Genomic DNA, 21,500 nt, shown 5'->3' on the forward strand with positions numbered 1-21,500 from the left:
TTTATTTCTTACTTGGAGTGCTGACCACAGATGATATCGAAGGACAGGGAGGAGCGTGGGCGGTGGTTTCTCCAGTGGGGCTGTCCTGTTTTCAAGGGGAGACCAGATGGTCAGAGGGAGCTGCGGCCTCCACAGCTCTGTGAGCCTGGAGCTAGGCGAACGGTGTCCAGATTTTTTTTTATAGAGGGGACCATTGGGATTGTGTGAACACGGCCGAGCAGCCTGGCAAGAGGGAGCTCTGGAAAGCTGTCCACAGGGCGTATGAACCAGATGGCGGGGGAGCGCTCAGCAAGGAGGCTGTGATGCTGAGACGCCGAACAGGCCGTGCCAGGCTGACCCCATTCCCTTTTTGGGTATGGTGCCTAGATGGGTTGTTGCGGTGAACTATGTGGGCAGGTGGATGAGGCGGGGAGGTGGGCCTGGGGTTGGCAGGCCGGGGAGGCGAATTCACGGCACGCTGAGCGGTCCCACCCAAAGGGGCCTCTCTCAGTGGCTTGATTTCTGGCCACACGGCAGTGTGTGTGTGTGTGTGTGTGTGTGTGTGTGTGTGTGTGTGTGTGTAGTTCTTTCAACACCATTGAGGGGTTTTAGTCATGACTTGGAGGAGGATGGCGATGGTCGCTGAGGGAGTGTACGGGACTGGTTTCTAATTTGTGGAATGACAGGATCATAGTGTCATTCTGGAACAGATAGGAGATCCGGCAGGAAGCAACAAACCAAAGTACAAAAAACAACCATAAAACAACAGACAGCTGCGCGAGCATGTGGTGGCTTCAGAGCTTCACTGGAGGGAAGTACTTGGGGCATTACCACCCCTGTGTGACCAGGCTGTGCCCATGGACAGGGGAGCTGGTGGTCCTGCGGGCTGTACAGGCCTGACTGTACGAGGGAACAGCTGTGGTCAGTGTCACACTGGGAGAGATTTTGACACGTAGAGCGAACCTGGAGGGGATGACCAGTGGACTGTAGGTGTGGAAGCTGGAAGGTTCAGGTTCCTGGAAGAAAAGGAGAAAGGTGGGTGGGGTGTGAGTGCTGTCTTTTAATATTTATGGGCTGGTACCCTGGAGCGGGATGTGTGTCCCAGAGGCATAACCGTGAGCATTTATCGCATGTTTAGCATGGAGCAGGTTTTACTTGGGTTATCTCGTTTACCCCTCAGCAATCTTATGAGGTGAGTGCTATTATTATCTGCATTTTGCAAATAATGGAATGAGGCTCAGAGAGGTTGAGTAACTTGCCCAAGGGCCCCTGCTGGTTAAGTGGCTTGTCCTGGGATGGGGACAGGGATGTGGCAGTGACGTCAGATGCAGAAGCGGAGACAGTAGACACTCTTTAAGCTTGTCTCTGTTTCCACTAGGAGCCGTCCTCTCTCCTGCTCATTAGGCGGGCTATGGAAGCAAACCTTCTGCCTTCCTCTGATAAGAGCAGCACATTCTAGATGCTGGAAATCCCTACAGATGGAAGAGTTTTATTTGTGGCAGATAGAAAACCTGGGAGGGTCTCTGTCTTTTTTGAAAAGCTTGATGTTTCCCAGTTTCTCTTCACAAGGGCGGTGTAGTTTGGTGCTTAGGAGTATGTTAGGTGGGTCTGCAGCCTGCCTGTGACACGTCTGAGCCTCGACGTCCTCATCCGTGAAATGGGCATAATAACAGGACCTAACTTTTAGGATTAAATAAGAAAATGCGTAATCAAGTACTTGGTACGGTACCTACCACTTAGAAAGCATAAGCTATTATTAAAATGAAGAATGATACTCAAAGCACCATTTTGGTCATTGGGGGTACAAAGATGGAACACACAGGATCCCCTATCTCAAAGCTTTTACTCCAGAGACATGATGGATCTACAGATAACTGTGTGACAGTAGTAGCCGGCAGAAGGTATTTGGGGATGGGACGAGGGGTCAGAAATATGGCGGTAGGGTGGGTGGGGGACATTCAGGCACAGGGTTCCCGAGAATGAAATTCTATGTCCGTGAATCAGGAGGGCCTCCGAACACCGCTCGTAACAACCATTCTGTAACACCGAATGGAAAGGAATGAGATATTATGGATTCTGTCTATGCCATACACACAAAACAACATGAAAAGGCCACGCCGAAACCACAGGCACCAAAAAAGAAAAAACAACAACCCACCAACCCCAAAGCATACAAAATGGGAAGCATTTGAAAGCATTAAAAAGTAAAACGTAGGTCACACTTTTCCTCAGTATGAAGAAAATAAAACATTCTTTCTGGCGGGGGGCCTGCAGCAGCTCTAAGCCTCGCAAATCCTGTGGCTCAGAGCAGCTGGAAGGAGAAGAAGGTGCTAAGAGGAGACATTGGTGGGGGGGGGGCAGGGGCATAAGTTTCTTGAAATAAGCTTTTGTGAAGAGTTGCATCTTAAATAGCAAGAACTCTCTTCAACATTGCTGGTCCTTGGTATGCCCTCCCCATTCCTGTCCCCTTTCTTGCTCCACTTGGGGACAGAGGTTTGTGGGGGGGGGGGGTGTATATGAGAACCGCTAGCCCTGTCTGCCCTCTTTGAACCTCTGGAACGTTCCTGGTTTCCTTCCTTCCTCTTTCATTAGGGACACAGTTTTGCTTCTAATGTCCAAACTGGAACCCCCTAAATTCCTGTCTTCCTCCGCCCCCTACTACTCTTTGGGCAGGTTAAAGAATTCAGCCTTAATAATGCGGATACATCTGATAACTGGCTTTCCCAATTCACTAAAAGGAAGTCTCCCTACAACTTCCTCTTTCTGCTAAGATGTAATTTTAGCTTTTATTTTTTTCTTGAGAAAAAGCCCTTTATAGAGGAGACAAAGTCCAAGATGTAAAGCTTTAACTGGTTTCATCTTTTAAAAAAAAATGTTGCTTTTCAATTTTTTTCTATGTCCTTGGACTTTCTGCTTAATCTCTCCATTTATTAAGCACAGAGCGTAGGCCTCAGGCTAGAAAAATGACTAAGAACTGTAGGCCCAGTGGGCGACGGCCAACGCTGTGGCCTGCTGAGGCCAGGGCTGGTCAGTGGGACAGACCCAGGTTCTGAGCTTTCACCGTTGGCCCTGGGGGAAGGGGAGCTGCAGACAAGACACGAGTGAGGTCCCTCCCTCCCTTTATTTCTTCCTTCATCGATGGAGGTATTGAGATCTTTCCATGTACAAAGCACCATAGCTGCAAAATAGTCCTTGTTTCGGGTAAATCTTCAACCTGGCAGCGAGCAAGTCATCACAGCTGTGGTGTCTGAAACCCCAAGCTCTCACCAAAAAGCACTGGCTTTTGTCCTCACCGCCGCATGACTCTGGGCAGGGCCTTCATCTGTCCAACCCTGTCCTTCTTCAGTCAAGCAGGGCTGTTACTATAATATTTACCTCACGGGGCTGTGGTAAGGATGACATAGGATGAAATATAAGTGCCCAGCACAGGGGAGGCATTGGAAAGAGCTCTGGAATGGAGGGAACGCGTGACCCTCAGACGTGGGCCAGTGGTCCATTCCTGTGTCCTGGGATGCTCGGTGTCAAGAGCAGAAAGAACAAGGAAGATGTGGGGCAGCTGAGGAAGGAAGGGAGAAGCCTCCTCAGCCCGAGGTGCCCTTGTCACCCTGCAAAGTCACCTCAGGATTAAGTTGGACCGATTCCTTTCACTTGTTACCATCCGCATTGTTTTCGGATGTGTAAACCATGTTCTCTCCTGTGTTCTAGGTAATCCTTCTTAGCTGAATTTTTGGAGGAACCTCCATATTGTTTTGCATAGTGGCTGCACCAGTCACTCCACTTTTAAAGTGACGAGTGTGTGTGAGGAGTTCCCATGTTCTGATTCTTCCTCTGGCCTGCTCTGGCCAGCCCTGGGACAGTTGCAAAGTTGTGAGTTTGCCTTTGGAGCACACACTCCATCTCCCTCATGCGCCATCTGGATCCTTTCTGCCCTTCTCAGCATCTCTTCTCTTGAGGGGCCCTCTGCTGCTGAGGGTCCCTTTGGTCTGAAGGAAGGGGATTGTGGTGTCTCATTCACACCTAGGCATTAGTGACCCCGAGACCCCTTCAGACTTATTTAAAAGAGCTTTAAAAATGGGTGCCTAAGAGAACAATACCTGACCCAAAGGAATGCCTCTCTAATGGAAGCATCTAAAGTACTAAGGCACCTGTGTAGGGAAGAGAATTTTAGATGGCGTGGGCGTGGGTCCCAGCTCCACCTCTAAAACCATCTAAAACCATCATCATTAAGAAGGTTCCTGCTTAATACACATGACGCTAGAGTAATGGACTCCTCGCATAGGTACTTAGGAAGCCATTGTTACTGATAGCGGTTGCATGTGAGAGGAAACCGCCGGCTGGTATTATTGTAAAGGTGTGTCCGAATGCAAACCTCAGTGTTTGTGCACTATCTCTGCTGCTCCCCTCCAGTCTCTGTTCCATCATCTGTCCAGGGTATATCCAAGCTTGTGTGCTTCCAGCCTCTGGGGTTACTGTGTATGAAAATATATGCTCTATCGACATAGGTATGTATATGTCTGTAGCATGACGCAAACATGGGTTGCTATTATTTCTGATTTCCTGTGATTTTGCTCCCTTTGAGAAAGTAGTCTTCGGGCAGCAATTGATAATAATAACTAATATTTATTTATTTTTTTTATTGGGTAACTGGTTTTTCCAGGACCCATCAGCTTTAAGTCAAGTCATTATCCTTCAATCTAGTTGTGGAGGGAGCAGCTCAGCTGAAAGTCTAGTCGCCATTTTCAATCTAGTTGGGGAGCGCGGGGGCAAAGCCCACCATCCCATGCGGGAATCGAACTGGCAACCTTGTTGTGAAGAGCACGCTGTCTAGCCAACTGAACCATCTGGCTGCCCACTGGCAGCTCAGCATCAGCTCAGCTCAAGTCATTGTCTTCAGTCTAGTTGCAGAGGGCGCAGCTCACTGGCCCACATGGGAATCGAACCAGCAATCTTGTTGTTCAGAGCACGCGCTCTAACCAACAGAGCCACCCGGCTGCCCCTAATATTTATTGAGCACTTACTGTGTGGAGGGTCCATACTTAGTACTTGACATGAGTTGTCAGGCGTAGGCTTTGGGTCTTAAAAGATCTGAAACAGAAAAAGGATGGGAGGAGTCTCTGCTTGTTGCTTGTTTCTGGGTCTCCCTTTGCCACTGGAGACCTTGGAAGAGGAGGTGGAGGGAAAGGGGAATGTGCTAGCAGCGGACGAAGGGCAAGCTGGATGAGGCATTTAGGGAGATGTGAGAGGGAGAGGAAAGAGAGAGGAGGGGGCGAGCTGGATGCCGTGTTTGCCCCTGGCATCCACTTCCTGCCTTGCGGGATCTCTCTGCTCCTGGAGGCTGGCCTGTCCTCTGGCTTCCAGATGGGTTCAGCTGCTGCGGGGAATTGGAGGAGATGAAGGTGAGAGGAGGGAGAGGTTGGGTGTATGCACCCTGCTGCCTCTCCACAGGTTGGCGGTGACCCCCTGCCTATGGCTGCATCACCTCTCCATACGCCCACCCTCTCCAGGTTCAGGTGGCAGCTTCCAGGTCATGCCAACTTCTGTTGTGAGCTCCCCTTGGGCCCTATACCACCTTCTTCTGGTCTCTTTACACACGGTGCTCAGCTTTGTAAATTGTCCCTTTTTGAAAGTCTCCTCATTTACTCCTTTGGGTATCCTCTCTGTCTGGAACCCTGACATGCAGATAGAGAGTCCCCAGCTCAGAAGGCTGAGTGTGGCTAAAGGCGTAAAGGGTCCCTTACCTCTAGTGATTCCCCACTTCCCCCAAGCCTTGAGGGGGTAGCTCACTCTCTGGGCTGGGATGCACGAGTCAAGGAAGACAGGTTTGATCTTCTTCCCAGGTGAGGCCTTGGGCTTCACCACTGCTTTCCAGGTGGCCCCTCTGCACCGTTCGCAGCAGGAAAACCTGTTTGTATTGGGAAGCCCGCATTCTGGGCATACGGATTCGATGCCCAGATGGTGCCGGTATTTACAAAAGCCCAGCACACTGACAGGACCTGCCGACACATGGATAAACATTTTGCCTTTCTTCTCAGGCAATATTTGAGTCTTTTAAATTTAATTGCTGTCAAGGCAGGATGCTGGCATCCCGGAGGCAAAGCAAATAGTGAGACCTCCAAGGGGGCTGGGCTATGGTGGAGGCCCCACCAGGCTTCCTGGCCTGCTCCCGCCCCCCCCCCCAGATGCATATCTGTCTGTCAGCCCCTTGCTCTTGCCAAGTGTCAAGTGGCCGGGTAGACTTGGGGTGAGGGAGGCCAAGGGAGCTGGCTGCAGCCCGCCTGTGCCCTTGAGCATTTGTTGAGTTTGCTCTGAGGCCGAGAGAACCTGATCTTAGCCAAGAAGTCGGGTACTTTTCTCAGACATGACATGAGCGATGGGCACCAGTCTGGCCATGACCAGTGGGATCTTGTTCGAGTGTCTGAAGCTGGGTCCAGGAGTGTTTTGTTTGATCTTGAAATTACTGAGTGTAGGGCAGCTTCTAGTTTGTATGACACCTTTGTACAAATGAGCCTAAGGCAGTCCCTCTGGCAGGGCATTCCCATCCCCTGTGCCCACCACCCCCACCAGGGTGCCGGCTTGGCAAGCAGAGCGGTAACTGGATTTCAGTACCCAGGTATCCCTGGGAGGTGTCCTTGTGCAGGACACAACCTGCTCAACAGTACATGTTCAAGGTGGTACATGCCCAAGGTAGCTGCCAAGGGTTCTTGTTAGAATCCTCTGTCCTGTTTTTGTCTTTCTCCTTTCTTTTCTCCCTCTTTTTTTTTAAACAAACAAACAACAAGATTGCCCTATTCTCCCCTTGGATTGCATTTCCAAGGTGCAGTGAGAGGCTGTTCAGTGCATATGCCATTTCTCCTGCCTCACTGTGATGGATAAACCTCTCCTTACCTTGTCCAGGTAGGGAAGAAGCGTTTGCCGGAGACTCACAGAGCTCTGTAACAATAGCCTCCTTTTATTCATTACATTCTCATTTGCCTCAATTATTTCAATCCCTTGCATATAATCGAAGCAATTGGATCCCTGGCCCACAGTGGCTTCCAAAGGGCGCCTCATATTATTCATTCCTTTCTTCAAAGCACATGTTATTGGTGCTCTCACTCTGTGCTGGGAACTAGGGAGATAAAGATGAATGGATAAGACAAGTCCCTGCCCTTGAGAAACTCATAATCTAGTGGGTGAGTGAGGCGTGTAAACAGATAAATCACAGCCCATTGGTGTGCTTGTCGCAGCAGGACAGGAGTGCATCGGGGAGGGGGGCGGGGTGAATGCCAGCTGCTGGGTGCTGTGGACGGCAGGAAGGTTTGCTGAGAAGCTGCCATTGGGCCTCCTCTTAGGACAAGTTGATGTGCATCATGTGAAGAGAGGCAGGGAGGACAGTCATGGACAGACATGGATGTCAGAACCAGGTGGGAAGAGCCACCTGATTGGACCGTAGGGTGTGTGATGACCGGGGCCAATAGGCAGCTGGCGTGGGGTATCCTGTGTGTAAGAGAGACCCCATTTTCTCTGGAATATACTCCAAGCAGCAGTGTGGAGGGCGGCACCATTATTGCTATTATCACATTACATTATTATTACATTATTATCTCTGAGGGAGACTCCCATCAGAAAATTCTGGGTTCTCATCCTGTCACCGCTACTTCCTTGGGCAAGTCGCTTAATTTTCTTGTTTGTCAACTAGGGGTGGCAATGATAATGACATCTACTAGATTGGGTTGGAAAAAGGATTAGATAGGACAATATCCGTAACAGAGTTCCTACCAGTGGGATAAGTACAAGACACCGATGGGTTCCTGTGCGTTGGATGTTGGTTACTTTGGCCTTCAGGGAGGCTGGACAGGGTCCTGGCAGCCGCGTCCGTCCATATGTCCCGGGTACCTCTCACATGTCTGTGTGCGCTGTGACATGAGGAAAGTTGGAAACCACTGGTCTACAAAGCCCTTGGCCAGGATCTCCTGCCTAGTAACTCCTCAGCAAATGTGGCTGCTTGTTGAGAGCGGTCGTTGTATTCATGTAACGACTATAGAGGGAGGGAGTGAGGAACAAGAGGAGAGGCTGGAGTCCCGGGACATTTCTGGGGTAGAATCTGGGGAGAGTTGGGTGTCTGGGGTGGGGCACCCCACTAGAGAGAGGGAGGCATTGGGGATGACTGTGGGGTTTATGATGTTGTAGGCTGGGTGGAAGGGCATGCTCTCAATGGACATTGGAGCGTGTGGGTTAGAGGCGTGCGTGTGCCTTGGGGACGTGGAGGCCTTTGGTTGACTACTTTTCCCAGAAGTGTAGCAAGTTAGGGAAGAGGGCAGACAGGGTGGGATGCAGTCAGGGGGAATGCTGGAGGCATGCAAGAGCGACATCAGGACCTTTGTAGGCCAAGGGGACAAAGGCGGAGGAGTTGAAAATTAAAGACAAAAGGAAAAGGATACATCACACTTTCCCCAAACTGGTCTTCTTTGGATGGCATCTGTCCCATTGGAGCAATGTCTGCCAGTAACTGGCAGTTGGGCAGTTGTCCAGAAGTGATTTACAATAAGACACTGGTGTCATGAGAGGCACTGTCTAAATTACTGCACTCCACCAATTGCCAGGTTCCCTGCTGACAGTGAGCCAGGGGGGGGTCAAACAATTCAATCAGGTGCCACCACTTATAAATTGAAAATCAGTGGGGTGCAAAATGGATTACCATCAAAATCCATTCAGGTGCAAAACCAAATTTTAAAACCCCCTCACCTTTAGAAATCACTTCTTTCCTGATTCTGCACTTTGCCCTGACATTGAGTTTTAATATCCCCCCCCCCCCAAGCACGCATCAATAGAAATGCCTGCAGGGACAAGGGAAGAACTCCTAGCATATTTTCCTGTTGGAATTCGCAAACATGGTGGATTTATGAATTAATACATTGGCAATTCTGTTAGAGTCTTGAAGGCAGTGGTTCTTAAAGTTAAGTGTGCAACAGAATCGCTGGGAGAACTTACTAAAATTGAGATTGCAGGCTTGACCTCCGCGTTTCTGATTCAGTAGATTTTGAGGTTAGACCTGGGAAATTGTATTTCTAGCAAGTTCCCAGGATGCTGGTGCTGTGGTCTCTAGAACCACACTTGGAGAGCCTTGGCTCCAGGGTCTAGGACTATTTTGATAATTTGACTAACAAAGCATGCATTGATTAATAACAACTCATCAGTAAAGGCCCTAGGGGACCAGGAGTATGTTAGGGGCCTTCGGTTTTGGCCAAGAACCCTGAGAAGAGACTGGTTCCAGGGGACACAGCTTGATCTGGGTGCTTTGTATTCAGAGGTGAGGTTGGGGGGCTGGGATAGAGAAAAGGGGAGACACCCCCTCTAGCTCGGCATTTCACAAGACAGCGGCTGCTACGAGCACAAATGACATCATTATGGCCGAAGCCTGCTCTCTGTTGGTCTGTGGGTACAAAAATGTTAATGTCTTTCGATGCCTGACTTCCTCCCTTGATTTGAAAGTTGATTTTCTTAAGATTAAGCAAACATGGGTACCCCCTTCTCAGCAAGCGGCTATCAGCCTAAACTGCGGCTCTCCCCGCCTCTGAATGATGTCGGAGATGTGTTTTTCTGTCTTCAACGATGGTGTTTGATTTTAGTGCTACTCCCCGCTCTTTTGAAGTCAAAGGTACTGCCTTATATAAACTGTAGGTGTCACCAGGCTCAATATAAAACCAGTCCCTTTTTCTCAGGACAGAAAAATGGATCCCAGAGACTGCCCCCAAACCTGATGCCTGCTTCATTAATATTTGGTTTCCTGTTTCTCTTTGCCAGGAGAAATCGAACGATGCACGTACATCAAATACCACTACTCCTCAGCTACCATCCCCAGGAACCTCACTTTCAACATCACGAAGACCATCCGTCAGGATGAGTGGCACGCCCTGCGTAAGTACACCTGAGTTTCTTTCTTTGGCTGTGACCTTTGGAAGGTACAGGGGTTTGTAATGCTCATCAGCAGTTCGGTCTAGATAGATGGATGCACTTTTTTCTAAGGCCGGTGGACAATCTGGGGACATGGTGGCAGTTCCTTAAAGTATCAACGTCCGTGGGTCAGAATTGCCTCTGTTAGTTTAGATTGCATTGTAGATTCGAGGTGTTTGCTTCTAAAATGGAAACAAACCAACAACAAACTACCAATGACCAGGGATCTTACTTCACTACCCTAGTCGGCGTTTAAGATTCCACCTACCCGACTGAACCAACCCTTGAGATTTAACTCCAGTGCGTCTCCAAGATGCTTGGAGTATTATTGTGGCAACCCGTTAATCCCTTGTGTCACCCTTTGTACAGGGTGAGACCAGCTGGTGGTTGCAGGCTGGCGCCGTAATGGGAATTTGCCTCTGGGTGGGGTCACGAAGGGGTGGGGGTGGGGTCTGGTCCTCAAATTACCAGTTTCTGTTTCCCCCGGAATGATAGGCTTTGGGACCCTGGTTCACACGCATGCGCTTGGCAAAGATCAGAATATCTGCTTCTGTTGGTTGGGGAATTTCTTGGTCATGGATCCTCAGAGACTTCAATTATGATGGGAGGGTGACGTAATGAGCAAACAGAGTTTGTTGGCTATTTTTACTCCTCTGCTCCATGGGGTGTAACTGCTTGTCTGTGTCAGGGAAGCTCTCCTGCACGCAAACTCATTCTCACTCTTAGTAGGCTCTGTGCTGCCTCTGTTGCATTTGTCATTTCTCTCCTCTTCCGGCTTTTCTCACATGTCTCAAGGTTAAGATTCAGTTTATTGATATATGAAGGAGGGTCTTTTATTGTTTCTCGATAAAAAGGATGGTAAACTTTGAAGAAGCCTGAACACATCTTCTCTTTATCGTCACCTAGTTATCTTTTGCATGCCTGGGGCCCGCAGGCTATATTCCACTTTTTGGTGTGGCTTTAATCAGACAAGCATAGCTTGGGGTGGGATGTGGTTGTTGTTGTTGGTGGGGGCGGGGGAAGACAAGTAAAATTAAATGAAACAGCACGATCACTCATTGGTTTCAGGAAAAAGACTGTGGCTGGGGGTCTGGAAGATTGCTCCTAAATGCCACTGGCCCCAGATGACAGGGCGGGTGTCAGCCGTCGGGAAAGCATTACCCCAGTGGTTGTCCCTGCAGGGTTTATCATTACTGGGGACGCTAACCGGAACGTGGGGACAGAGAACTCGTGTTCAAAGACCGTTCCTATGGTCTAGTCACTGAGAAAAGCACGCAGCACACTCATTTAACCCTAATGTGAGATTTGCTTCAGAGATCCTAATAATCGGGGGTTTTCATTTCCCTTTTGGAGGCAGACGTGTAAGGAGCCAACTCTGTAAATACCTGACTATGACCGCTTAGTTCTCACATCACACTGGCCGAATTTTGTCAGTTATAGAAGCCTAAAAGGGATGTTCAAGGTACATGGTCAGCCTTGTTGAATAACCACTTAAATATCACTTATGTTATGGGGGTCATGAGGTCATGATGGAACCTAAGAAGGAAGAAGTTACTAACACAGCAGCTTCCATTCAAATGCACTCAGCTCAACCAAAGTTACTGAGCTTCTCTGGGACCAGGCGCGGAGTGGATGACAAGGCCACAGGGAGGGCCTTCCAGGAGCTCACATCTGGAGGTGGACGAGGGTGGTGGTGGGGTGGGGGGGGAGAGACGTTCGCAATAATTCAAAGAAAACAAATAATTACACAATAAAGCAAATAATTACAAAGCAATGTGATGACTATGGTATAGTAAAATTCCTTCAAGTCATTAAGATAGTTTATGAAAGGTTTTCAGCAAGGAGAGTTATTTTAGTGTCAATTGTACAGATACACTTTGAGGGAAAGCTGGTAGGACTCTTGGCTGTGTGCACAGTAGACGACGTCTGGGGTTCAAATAGATTACTCATCGCGGTATCCCTGAAAATGTGTTACATGGCATCGACAAAGACGGAGAGAGGAGGCTAATGCTAAGGTCTGAGCAATCTTCTCAAGCCCGTCTTCTCCAGGGTCCTCATTCCCAAACTGCAGTGCTGTTGGTTTCTGCAAAAACCAGTGTGCAGCTTATGCTGTGATCTATTTTTAACTGATCAAAGCCATCTCAGCGACTGATATTTGCAAAGGTTTGGGGCAGCCTGTTGGTGAAACAGAGGCTGCCATTTGGTGTGGGGTTCATCTGCGTTTCCCCGAGTGCCCTCGTAGGTTGTGAAGCAGGTGCAGATCATGTGCCATTCCCGATGTCGATGACAGCTGACTATCTTTAGCCAGAGGGCAGGTGAACATCTGTCCCATCTGATGTTGGTGCTAAGTGCAAGTGGCCATGTTGCCATAATGGGGGAGCACAGTAAATCTCAACTGTAATTTTCGAAGGTCAACTATTGATAGCATTTGTTGGGAGGTGGGCACATGAAGCCCCCTTTGGAATAAAGTAGGAACTGTCAAAGATGAGCAAACTTCTATGATCACGCTTTGGAAATTAAAAAAAAAAAATCAAACCCTGATTTCTTTACTTGAGAGTTCTGTACTCTTTAATACTGTAAATGGGATCAAATCAATTCATTTGATAGTAGATTGGTTATTTTATAATTTGACCATAGATAATTTTTGCCAAAGGAAAGGAATTTGATTTTTTTTTTTTCCTAAAGCAACTTCTGGCAAACATTTTGGACTTTGGTTAAACTTAGGTTATACATTTTCATCAGGAATTTGCATGTGCCCATCAACCATTGATGGGGGAAAAAGTTTTCAAAAAGGAAAAGCATAAGTTAAAAATTACGCCGTGGTTTTGGAACAGTTAACCCCACCAACGGGATGTGAGTTCCTTTACCTGATGGTCAGGTAAACAGCAGGTGAAAGGATAAAATTATCCACAGGCCACTCGGCTTACAAATCCAAGTGGAAAGAGATAATAACCACCTTGGGAAGTAAAGGCCAGTGACTCAAACGTGTGTGCGTGTGAATGCTGAGTTGTCTGGGTGACTTGGTGACAAGGTGCTGACTTTGGCTTTGGCTTGGATGGTGATTGCTGGCTGGCGAGGTAGCGCGTGTGCCTGTTTCTCCTTCCCACCCAGACTAGAGCTCCCTGGGAGAAGGCAGAACTCCTTCCCGAGCTGGGACCCGCGCACTCAGTGCACCCAGGCCTGGCCATCCACGCAGGGCAGCGCCCTGCTTTCCTCCCTGTCGGCTGCCTCCTGTTAGGCCCCGGTGACCTGAGCGGCATAGGTCCAGCCTGTGGACTCTGGGTGCTCGTGCTCTTGACCCAGATACTCCTGCTGCTGCAGGACAGGTGAGTGTCGCCAGGCCAGCAGGGATGGCACGGTGGCCGCATGAGCTGAGCTTGGCTAATGCCACTCTCCGAGTGGGTTGTCTGGTGTAACATTTTGAATATGACAGAGTCAGATTAGCACTAATCAGGGGAAGCAGGCTGGCACTGCAGTGGCATCTGCAGTGGGACCGCTTCCTCCTCTCACTAGGCGCGCCCAGGCCTTCCAGTGTGAGGCTGCAGTGCTTGTTGCAGAATTCTGTGTCCTGTGCGACCCCCAAGAGCTCCTGAGGCCATCCCAAGTGGCTCTGCCTTTGCTCTCGCTGCCACGGGCATCCCTTTCACAGGCCCTTTCAGCTCAGCCAGGGGCCTCGACACTGCCCAGTGGCAGGGCAAGGGGAGATGGGTGGGAGGGGAGCCTGAGTGCGGTGATAGGGACTGGGCAGCCAGGAGTCTGAGAAAGCAGGGTCTGGGAGGATGTTGTCACTGTGAGGCGAGTGCTTCTGCAAGGAGGAGCTGGCACGGAGTGGCCCTGGGCCTGGGGCTGTGCCAGGCGAGGCTGGCAGGGGGCACCCGTGGAAGGTGTGACAAGGGCAGCCCTTTTTCACCCCCATCTCCTCATCTACTTGGCAGGGACTCCGGGCAGCTGCAGCAAAGGCTTCCACTGGGTCCCTCAGGGTCCGAGCCCTGAGGCACTGGACTTGTGAGCTCAGATTTTCTTATTCTGCCGGGCATCGTCAAGATAGAGGCTTCGGCTCTCAGTAGATTGCCCCTGACATTGGGAATCGGGGAACTGAGACCCCACCTTCCTGCAATCAGAACCCCTCTGTTATCTTTCCAGAGGCCGAGAGCCAGGAAAGCTAGCGCTTCTGTTCAAGCCCCCTCCTGTTAAGACAGAAAGTTCAGCTAATTAGATTGGATGGTCACGTGGCACATTTCCAGCTGGCCAGAGAGGGAAAGAGAAAGCGATGACCTCCTCCCCTCATCCCTGCTTACACCCTGTCCTCCTGGGACACTTACCCCACCCCTGTCAACACACACACACACACACACACACACACACACACACACACACACACACACACACACACACACACACACACACACACAGTGGCCCTGGAAAGTGGAGTCAGAAGAAATAAGAAAAAGGGAGGGAGATCACGAGGTAAAGACATTAGGGAGAGAGAGTAGGGAGGCAGACAGACTGAGACTTATTGGAGGAACGAAGACATTTCCATGGCCATGTGGCTAAGAGCGAAAAGAACTCACGCCTCAGACTGTCTAGTCTAATGCAGACACGTGAATGACGCATTTGGCTCCCTGTCCCCGAAGCTCTTGACCACTCACAATGGGGCCTGCAGGCTAGCCCAGTCTTGGAAGATGAGCCCCCACCCAGGCTGTGTGGTAAAAAGCCCAGCCTGTCCTACTGCTCTGGTGTGAATATCAGCATGGAACTCTACTTACTCTGCTTGGTCAAGCCCTGGTCCCTCTCATGTGGCCTCTTCACGGCCTCCTCCACAACTTCCCCTCTTGGTCCCCTGGTGCTGTCTGTGGCTCCCTCCAGCCACCCCCAGGCACTGCCCTGCTGTTGGGCCCCACGCTGCTCCTTGCCACTCTGCACTGACAGTGGCCTTTTGGCCTTGGACTTACGTTGGCTCTTTGCCCAGTGGCGCTCGCCCGTTCCTTTCCTGATGAGCTTCCGTGGAAGCTCCTGCACCAGCCTGGTCATCTACCTTCTGAACTTTCCTCCCAGCAGACCTCTGGCCTCCTAGCCCAGGAGTTGCCTGGGTCCCTGGTTCCTCCTCCCCCAGCCACCTCTGGTTATGACAAATGAATGTGGTAGACCAAAGGGCTTGGCTTGAAAAGAACGGTATGTGATTGTAACAGCAATAACCACCTCTTTGCTCACATCGGCCGTAATGCTCCTCGGAGGATGGCTTGGGATCTCCTCCCAGGAGCCCAGTCTGTGTTGTTCTGGCTCCTTTGCAGACCAGGTAGCTAAGCCGGGGAGGAAGGGGCTGCCTCCAGGAACCACCTTGGCCTCGGAGGACTCTGAGCCCGAGGACTCATAATCCAGGCCTGAACTTGAGTGCACTCCCTCCAGCTATTTTTTTTCTTTCTGGCTTTGACTGATGTTATGTAAAACAGCTTAATGAGGTAAACATCCCAGACGCTAGAAGCTTAGGTTCCCTGCAGCGTCAGCCATTTTCCTTCCCTTGCATCCTCATCTGAGCCCATCCAGTGCAGGGCTCTCACTGTGCACAATCTGTTATGAGCTGCCTCTTATTTGCAAGACTGGCATCCATGGGGGTCGTCGCTAGCAAGAAGCCATCCCTGGAATGGTGAAAGCTTGGTAGCACAGACACTCAACCCATAGAGCATTGCCGTATGTCGCTTGGTATTCTTACGTCTCTGCTTTTTGCAAACTACTCCATATCTTTCTGCCCCGACCCAGCCCTTGCAGGGAATGTTGTAAACCTTTTAGGAGACCCATAGGCTGCCTCATGCCGGTTCTCCCCAGGCTCCCGTGGGCTTTCTGCAGCCCGCCAGGCAGAGAGCACAGACCCCTAAATGTGGTTCTGCACCTGGACCTCCCTTGCAGCAGCAAAGCACGCCAGGATACCCCTTACCTCTTAAAACTTACCTGTGCTCTGTCCCATCCCCTTGGTGTCTGCCAGACAGCAGCTGTACTAATTTGATGAGCTTGTTTGAGCTCAGGTGTTAATGTCTTCTTGGATTACCTTCCCTGATAGCATTTTTATTTTTCAGGGGACTTAACCCAAAGGAATGACAGTGAGGTGATTAAAGGTCACGTGGAGATACTTTAAAACATATCACACACGCAGCTGTTCGTCCCACCTACTTAGATGGCTGGCCTGGCAAGGTATCCGTGATAGAAATGAAAGGACAGAGGGAGAGTTTGTTTCTGAGATGGCCTTAGGGGTGGGGAAGAGAGGACGCCTGGAGGGGAGGGGTGGGGTGGAGGAAGGCACAACCTTTCCTGTTAAGGACATCCATGTACTGAAACAAATTTGAGAACCACTGTGCAGTGTAATTGCAGTCTTCAAGCCACAATTCATCTGAATGTACAGGTCCAATTTCGTGCTGGGAATTAGTTGGAAGTGGGGCCTCAAAGCTTCGAGGCCTTCTCTCAGCTTCTGCAGGTCAAAAGTTGTTTTCTTCCGGCCAAGCATATGGATACGGATACCCCAAAGGAGAACGGGGCACAGCCCCACTGGCATCCTTATTCCATTTGTTTATTTACTCATTCGGTATTCATGGGGTGCCTGTTCTGTGAGGAGCCCCGTGTTAGGTGCTGGAGGGGATATTGAAAGCTTTGTGCTTTCCAAATTGGATGATGTATTTCCAGGTGCCAGCCAGGCAAGGGATCAACCTGCTTGTTGCTTAATGTTTCTTGACTCCCCAGAGAGTGCAGTCATACACACATCATAGGTCCTGACCTCCACATTTAAATCAGCAAGGATTCATTGCAGGGAAAATGAAACCCAAATGTAAGCTAAAAATACCATATCACAGAGGTGTGGCCTGTTTTTTTTTGTTTGTTTGTTTGCTTTTTTTACAGCAAGGGCAATGTGGGGGTGGTTTAGGATCTTCCTCTTCTTATTCTTCTAGGGCAGCGGTTCTCAACCTTCCAAATGCCGCGACCCCTTAATACAGTTCCTCATGTTGTGGTGACCCCCAACCATAAAATTATTTTCGTTGCTGCTCTATGACTGTAATTTTGCTACTGTTATGAATCATAATGTAAATATCTTTTTGTTTTCCGATGGTCTTAGGCGACCCCTGTGAAAGGGTCGTTCGACCCCCAAAGGAGTCGCAACCCACAGGTTGAGAACCGCTGTTCTAGGGGGATCTGTCCCAGCCCTAGGTGCTGAAATTATCAGGTGATTCATCTTTCCAACAGCTGGGACAGTCAGCGCCCACCATCCAGGAAAGCCACAGCAGTGAGGGGTGGAGCAAGACCAGGAGCTGAGTGTCCTCGTGGGCAGGGACAGCTCAGCAGGAGGGACTCTGGGCTGGATGACGCAGGGATGTTAAACAGCAGCCCCTTGTCATCAAGGCCATGGGTCAGCAGGTGTGAGAGCAGAAGGTGCTACTTTGGGGCTTTAGGGCTCCATGGATTCGGTAGGGAGGAGGCATGGCCAAAGGCAGGCAGGCAGGCAGACCCCGGTTCCACTAGAAATCAGGAGTATTCAGGAGTTAGAATAAGAAATAAAGAACAGTGGCTGTGAGCGAAGCCCCGCTTTAGGAACTGGGGTATACAGGTCAGGAGTATTATGCTCGGAACAAGCCGGGAGAGCATTGTAGTGAGGGCAGCAGTCTCAGACTGTGGTCAAGCTTGGTCCTGGGCTGTGGGGGCGGGGGAGACTGCTTCTCATGACGGTAGGACTGTGCGGAGGGCAGGGGAGAGGCATCTGGAACCCGAGTGGCTTCACAGAAAGAGTCACCAAGTGCCACATTGTGCTGTAAAGGTCCTGTCAGAGTCTCGGCCAGTGCTACTCACAGTGCTCCCCGGACCAACAGCGCCTGGCGACCTGTCAGAAGTGCCGGTTCTCGGGCACAGCCCAGGCTGACAGAATCCGAATCTCCAGCACTGGGGCCCAGGAATCCATGATTCTTAGCACGTTCAAGCTTGTGAACTTCTTGGTCTGGAGGACATAGGCAGGGGCTATAATGGTGAGAGGAGGAGAGAGCATCGTGGGCTTTTGATGGCGACCCGCAGGTGGGCTCTTTACTGCGTTTAGCACTACCTCTCACAGAAGCAGGACTTTTAAGTCACCTGTGTGTCATTTGTCTTGTTTTTATTTGGTTATCGTGGTGAATTACTTTTCCTTATTTCTTTTTGTTAATTGGGTAAATCAGCACGAAGAGGCAAGGTGATTTCCTTTTGTTTTTTTTGTTTTTTTTTGCATTTTGTGTGTTACCTGCGACCATTCTCCTAATATCTAGCCTCAGATCTCTGTCTTGTGTCTCCAGCGTCCTTCTTCATTCAGAAATAGGCTTCCGGCTCCACGAAGCAGGGACATTGGACTGAGCTCCAGCTGTGTGTCTCTCTCTAGGTACATGATCCTAGGCAAGCTAAGTGTTTTGAGCCCAGTATACTCCTCTGTAAAACGGAGGTAAATAATACCAGTCTTGGGAATTATTTTGAATTCAAGTTAAATAAAGTGATTCATGTGCAATCAGTAGCTTTGTAAAGTCTGATACCAAGCAGTATTAGGAGCTATTATTATTGGAACACAGAACTGCACCAGGCACTGAGACCCTTGTGGCATCTGGGGAAGAGGCTCTGAAATGACATTTCATGGACTCGGGGGCTTTTCTATTCGACTCTGCACAGCCTGTGCAGGTGAGTTTACCTTGTGCGTGGCTGTACCTGTTGGTGGGTCTGTTGTGGGTTTGCCGTCTGTCTGCACAGGTGTGTGTGATGAGAGCTTACGTCAGGTGTTTATGGTGTGGGAGTAGAAAGTGGCTGAGAGGATCATTTGCCGAATGGCAACAGTGTGGCATATTGTGAAAGGAGCTTCTGAGCAGAAAATCACCCTTGTTGGGATCCTCAGCGAGGCGGCAGCCACCTGAGTTATCAGTTGCGTCCAATAAGGATGCAGTTTAGATAGTAACGTGTCTCTGAAAGAAGATTTACATACTAAGTGTTGAAAAAGTAACATTTTCAGAGCTTTGGAGATAAGTACATGAGTACATTTGTGTTGAAATTGTCGAGGGGAGCACGGAAATGAGTCTTTCCTAATTGTAATAACCCGGCCCTGCCTTCCAGGAAGGCTGTCACTTCCAAAATGTCCTAGGATCACATCCTCTTCTGTTTCTGAAATGAAAACACGTACTCCCAAAGAGGATACTGCGAGTGTTGGGGATATAGGGAAAGGGGGGCCCAGGAAGAGATGGGCGGTGCTGTCAGGGTCAAGGGGGAGGCAGCGGGGGTGACATTCCCATTTCGGGGGATGGAGTGCCCCTTATTTTCACCTCAATGCCTGTGGTGGGCCATTGAGTGGTGCTGGCTGTGGTTGTGGAGTCTGCTGTTCTGTTACTAAGAAGGACCAAGAACCGCAGGGAGGCAGGTTGGCCTGGAAGCTTGGAACCCATCAGTTGGGGGAGGGGGCTACAGCTCTCGCAGCCCTTGGGAGCTGGGTGTGAGCATTGCTGGAACTGCTCCATAGTCATGGCCAGGGGGGAAAGATGGAACTTAGGTCCTGACAAGGGTAAGGTTCGGGGGAAGCAAGGAGGGTCTGAAGGGTCTGAAGGAGGGGGGAAGGCAAGGACCAGACGCAAAGAGAAGGTCTGGAGGAGCGAGTCCTGTCATCTGGAGAGACCACAAAGCACTGCTGAGCCCAGAGACTCTGCCATTGCTCAAGTGTGAGGACTGCCAGTGCTGGCCGCGAAGAGCAACCCCAGGGGCCAAGAAGAAAGGCTGCATGAGTTGGTAAGGTGTAGGACATTTTATTGGCCGCTCTCTTAGTGAAGGATTTACCAAGCTAAACACATGGACACATGGTAAGGGCCTCTCGATGATTCTGGGCTGACCTCCTGCCCTACGTAGACTTTGGGGCTGATGTTCTCTGCCATCTGCACCCTCCTTTATCTTTCCCTGATAGCTGACTCTGGCTTGAGCTTGGAGGTCACACAGAACTGGAATTCAGGGGTGTGTGTGTGTGTGTGTGTGTGTGTGTGTGTGTGTGTAGGTAGAGCCAAGCCTTAGCCAATAATAGTGTTACTTGTCTTGCTTCACTCTCCATGTGTATCTATTTCAGGAGCCTTCCATGGGAGGTTGGTTAGAATACAATACAACACTCCACCCAGCACCATCTAATGGAACTTTCTGTGATGATGGAAATGATCTCTAAGCCTGCATTTCCCAACATGATAGCCGTGAGCCACATATGGCCATCGAGCACTTGAAATGTGACTAGTGCAACCACGGAATTGCATGCCTAATCTAATTTAAATTTAAATCATCACACGTGGCCAGTGGCTATCATATTAGAGAAGTCCCCAACAGTCCTCAACATTTTGAATATAGATTCTATTGCCAAGTTATAAGCCATTTATTATGAACATTTGTACATTAAAAACAAAACCCAATAAGTTGCCTGTGTGTCCCCGGCCATTTTCAGGAGCATAGGAATGCATATTCCCTTGAGTCACCCAGGCCCTTGCTTGTCACTAGTCCTTGGGCTCCCAGCAGCGCCAACCCCAGGCTACCTGGGGTGTTCTTGGGCTTCTCTGCTGACTGTGTCCTGTGCAGGAAAGGAGAGACAGCAGGAGAAGGGTCTTGTCATTACCTGCGCCCAACCTGGGCCAGGCTGTCACAGGTTGGGTTCCCTGGGAAGCTGACGCTGAGATGGAATTTAGCAGGAGGATGTTTATGAAGGAGCACCCTTGGGATCCACACCTGTGGAAAAGAAGGGACGGAAGCAGGGTTTGGCAGAGGGGAAGTCATGCTCCGATGCAGGCCCAGGACTCCCTCAGAGAGCTCTGGTCCTGAGTGGCCCTTCAGAGTTTCCTGAACAGGCTAAGAGGGCTGGGCCTCCTCCCCGCACACTGCTAGCTTCTTGGTTGTGGGCTGGCAGAAGAGGAGTGACCTTGACCTGTGGCTCCCTGTGTCTGAGCAGCCCCTGAGGGGCTGAGCCCTGAAGGCTGAGAGCCTTCCCCGAGAACTGCAGCAGTAGGTCCTTCCGTGAAGGGGGTGGGGCAGTGCGGTGTAGTACCCACCATGCAGACCTTGACTGCAGCCATCTTCTGAGGTTGGCAATGAGGTGACCAAGACTCAGAGATGGGGCACCTCACTCAGAGCTGCAGCCAGTGAGAGACGAAGCAGCACTACCACCGAGGGCCTGGTGACTGCAAAACCCGTGCTCTTTCCCAGCCCAAGGGTCCCCACCTACACCTTGGGAGATAATCCTATTTACTTTCTCTTCTCCCCGCTGCCTGTTTTCCCAAGTATGCCACTTCTTTTTTTTTCATTATCCCAAAGGATGACCCTACTTCACCCTCCACCTCTCCTCCACCATGGCTACCCACTGTCCCTCCTATGATCTAAAGCAGCGGTTCTCAACCTGTGGGTTGTGACCCCTTTAGGGGTCGAACGACCCTTTCGCAGGGGTCGCCTAAGACCATCAGAAAACAAAAAGATATTTACATGACGATTCATAACAGTAGCAAAATGACAGTTATAGAGTAGCAACAAAAATCATTTTATGGTTGGGGGTCACCACAGCATGAGGAACTGTATTAAGGGGTCGCGGCATG

The 21,500-nt window shown here is 50.1% G+C and overlaps 1 protein-coding gene across 1 annotated transcript in view; it reads left to right on the top strand.

The window, feature by feature from the left end:
• The window catches only part of TMEM178B (transmembrane protein 178B), a 346,196-nt gene that overhangs the window by 114,266 nt on the left and 210,430 nt on the right, over nucleotides 1-21,500 (top strand). Inside the window, exon 2 of the mRNA XM_019666781.1 lies at nucleotides 9,763-9,876. Within this exon, the coding sequence (XP_019522326.1) occupies nucleotides 9,763-9,876 (114 nt within the window). The remainder of the gene's footprint in view (nucleotides 1-9,762; nucleotides 9,877-21,500) is intronic.

This window comes from Hipposideros armiger, unplaced genomic scaffold, assembly GCF_001890085.2.
Source record: "Hipposideros armiger isolate ML-2016 unplaced genomic scaffold, ASM189008v1 scaffold_478, whole genome shotgun sequence".
In the NCBI taxonomy this organism is placed as follows: domain Eukaryota; kingdom Metazoa; phylum Chordata; class Mammalia; order Chiroptera; family Hipposideridae; genus Hipposideros; species Hipposideros armiger.